The 3,272-nt window shown below is 37.7% G+C and overlaps 1 protein-coding gene across 1 annotated transcript in view; it reads right to left on the reverse strand.

Moving 5' to 3' along the window:
- Window positions 1-833: 833 nt before the first annotated feature.
- The window catches only part of TEX11 (testis expressed 11), a 191,742-nt gene continuing 189,303 nt past the window's right edge, over window positions 834-3,272 (reverse strand). Inside the window, exon 29 of the mRNA XM_010832132.1 lies at window positions 834-995. Within this exon, the coding sequence (XP_010830434.1) occupies window positions 834-995 (162 nt within the window). The remainder of the gene's footprint in view (window positions 996-3,272) is intronic.

Consider the following 3,272-nt stretch of genomic DNA (forward strand, 5'->3'; position numbering starts at 1 on the left):
AAAAAAAAGAGACTGAAGGGAGAGGTTCAAAAAGGAAAACCATGAACACAATTCTTCTTATGAACACAACAAATTTACAGCTATATTTGGAATGATTTTCCTTTGAAAAAGACCTGAAAACTAGATGGACAGCACCTTCCCAAACAAAAGATAAAGGAGACACTTTGAAACAGGTAGGAGAGGCAGAGACATGGTCTTGCCTGGGATTCCACTCTAGGAGCAGTGTACCCACAGTTGTGAGGGATACCAAAATATGGAATTTTCCCTTGAGGAGTGAAGAGATTGAACCCCAGAACAGGCACCCCAACCCCTGGATCCAGCAACAGAAAGACAAGATCCCAAAATGTCTGGTTTTAAAAATCAATGGGGATTAAGAGTTCCAGGAGAATTGAAGAACTATAGGGAATGAAGAACCTGCATTTAAATGGTTCATAGACAATCCCATTCACACTGAGATCCAGAGGAAAAGCAACAGTTTGAAAAGCACCCAAAGTAAGGGAGACCTACTTACTGATCTTACAGCAGCTACTGGGGAGGCAGAAACTTCCTAGACTTTCTCTAGGGACAGAAGCATATCCTAAACTGCTGGTGACTAAGCTGGTAGATGACATTTTTTGTGTCCACTCTCTAGCCTGGTTACACAATTGTACATGCTCTGCACACCCTACACAACAACCTGGCTGGGTGAGCACCCTGAGCACTTGCCTACCTCACACAACAGCTGTACTATACATGGACTGGGTGAGAACACCGCCCCCCACCCTCCTGAGTGAAGCAGCTGCAATGCAATGAGATCAGGCAGTTATCCTGTGCTTTCCACCTGCACAGCAATCTTACCACAGCTGGGCCAGGGGAGCACCCTGAGCCCAGCCCCGATATAACAACTGTTCTTCAACCAGGTCAGCATGCACCCCATCTTCAACCTTCCACGCAACAGCTGTGCTACAACTGAGGGCATAAGCACACACACTTTGCCTCACTCTCCCCGTTAGCAGCTGTGGCCCCACAAAAACCCACATAAGGGACATCTCTTTAGTGCTTGGCTCTGAGTCCAGGGAAGAATGTGTTTCCAGGCTCCATAGATCATCTATTACACATGAACTCTCATTCAAGACCAGGAGAGGTTGCTATTTTGCCTAATATATGTAGATAAGCATAGCATCTTGCCTGGAAAATCCCACAGATGGGGAAGCCTGGTAGGCTACAGTCCATAGGGTTGCAAAGAGTCAGACACGACTGAGCAATTTCACTTCATTTCACTTCACTTAAAGCACAGAGTCAGACAAAATGAGGATATAAAAGAAAATGTTCCAAGCCAAAGACCAAATCCCCAGAAAAAGATTTTAATGAAAAGTACATAAACAATCTACCTTATAAAGTGTTTAAAATAATGGTTAAAAAGATGCTCACCAAACTCAGGAGAATAATAGAGAAGAAAATATTACTATAAGAAAGAACCAAACAGAAGTTATAACTGAGCTAAAAATGCATTTCAGGGATTTAACAGCAAATTAGTGAGCTGGAAAATAAAGTAATGGAAATCACTTAGAGCAACAAAATGAAAAAAGAATTTAAAAAGTGAATTTAAAAAAAAGTAAAGATATTTTAAGGGACCTCTTGGATAAACATCAAGAATATTATTAGTCACATTAAAGGGGTCCCAGAAGGAGAAGAGAGAGAAGAAGGGCCAGAAAAATTACTTGAAGAAATAATGGTTGAAAACAACCCCCATCTAGGAGAGGAAACAGACATCTAGGTCCAGAAAACCCAGAGAGTTACAAATAAGATGAACCCAAAGAAAACCACACCAAGATACAGTATAATTAAAATGGTAAAAGTTAAGGATAAAGAGAGAATCTTATAAGCAGCAAGAGAAAAAACAACTTATTACATTCAAGGGAAACCACATAAGACTATTAGCAGATATTTCAGCAGATAATTTGCAAGTCAGAAGGGAGTGGCAAGACATATTGAAAGTGCTGAAAGGAAAAAATTTTCAACCATGAATTTTCTACCCAGTAAGGTTATCACTCAGAATTGAGGGAGTGATTAAGAGATTTCCAGATAAGCAAAAGCTTCAACTCTTTTAGGAATTCATCACTAAGCATGCCTCACAAGACATGTTAAAGGAATTTCTCTAAGCTAAAAAAGGCAGTAACTGATAAAAAGGAAACATATAAAAGTAATACTCTCACTGGAAAAAGGTAAATGTATAGTAAAAGTAGTAGATCAATCACTTATGAAGAAAATATGAAGGTTAAAAGACAAAAGCAGTAAAATTAACTATAATTACAATATTAGTTAAGGGATACATAAAATGAAAATACATAAATGGTGCCATCAAAAATATAAAACTTGTAAAGGATGGAGCAAAAATGTAAGCTTTGGAATGAGTTTAATGTTAATTTACTAACAACTTATAAGAAACTGGTATATACACAGACTGTTATATGTGAACCTCATGGTAACCACAAAGAAAAAAATTATAGGAAACACTCAAAAGAAACATTAAAGAAAGCCACTAAAGCACAAGGGAAGAGAGAAAGAGAAGAAAAAGGGACAGAAAGAAACTACAAAAAGAAATAGGAAATAATTAACAAAATAGCAGTAAATACATACCTATCAATAATTACTTTAAAGGTAAGTATGAAACACTCATAATCAAAAGACACAGAGTGGCTGAATGGATTGAAAAACAGGAACTATACATGCTATCTACAAGCGATTTACTTCAGAACTAAGGACAGACCCAGGCAGTGTGAAGGGATGGAAAAAGATATTCCATGCAAAAGAAACCAAAGAAAGGTGGTGTAGCTATACTCAAATGAGACAAAACAAACTTCAAAATAAAAACTATAATAAAAGAAAAAGAAGGGCACTACATAATGATAAAGAGGTCAGTTCAGAAAGATACAAAGCACCTTATAAGTATATGTGCACCTAAAATATGTAAATCAAATATTAATGAACCTAAAGGGAGAAACTGAAAACAACCCAATAATAGCAGGGGATTTTAACACCTCACTTACAGCAAGGGATGGATCATCCAGACAGAGAAGCAATGAGAAAATATTGGCCTTAATGACACATTAGTCCAATGGACTTAACAGACATATACAGAACACTCCATCCAAAAGCAGCAGAATAGTCTTCTCGTGCACATGCAACATTCTCCAGGATAGATCACATATTAGGCCATAAAACAAGTCTCAATAAATTTAAGAAGACTGTAATCATATCAAGTAGTCTATTCTGACCATGTTGCTGCCGCT

Source organism: Bison bison, unplaced genomic scaffold (assembly GCF_000754665.1).
Source record: "Bison bison bison isolate TAMUID 2011002044 unplaced genomic scaffold, Bison_UMD1.0 scf7180017864537, whole genome shotgun sequence".
In the NCBI taxonomy this organism is placed as follows: domain Eukaryota; kingdom Metazoa; phylum Chordata; class Mammalia; order Artiodactyla; family Bovidae; genus Bison; species Bison bison.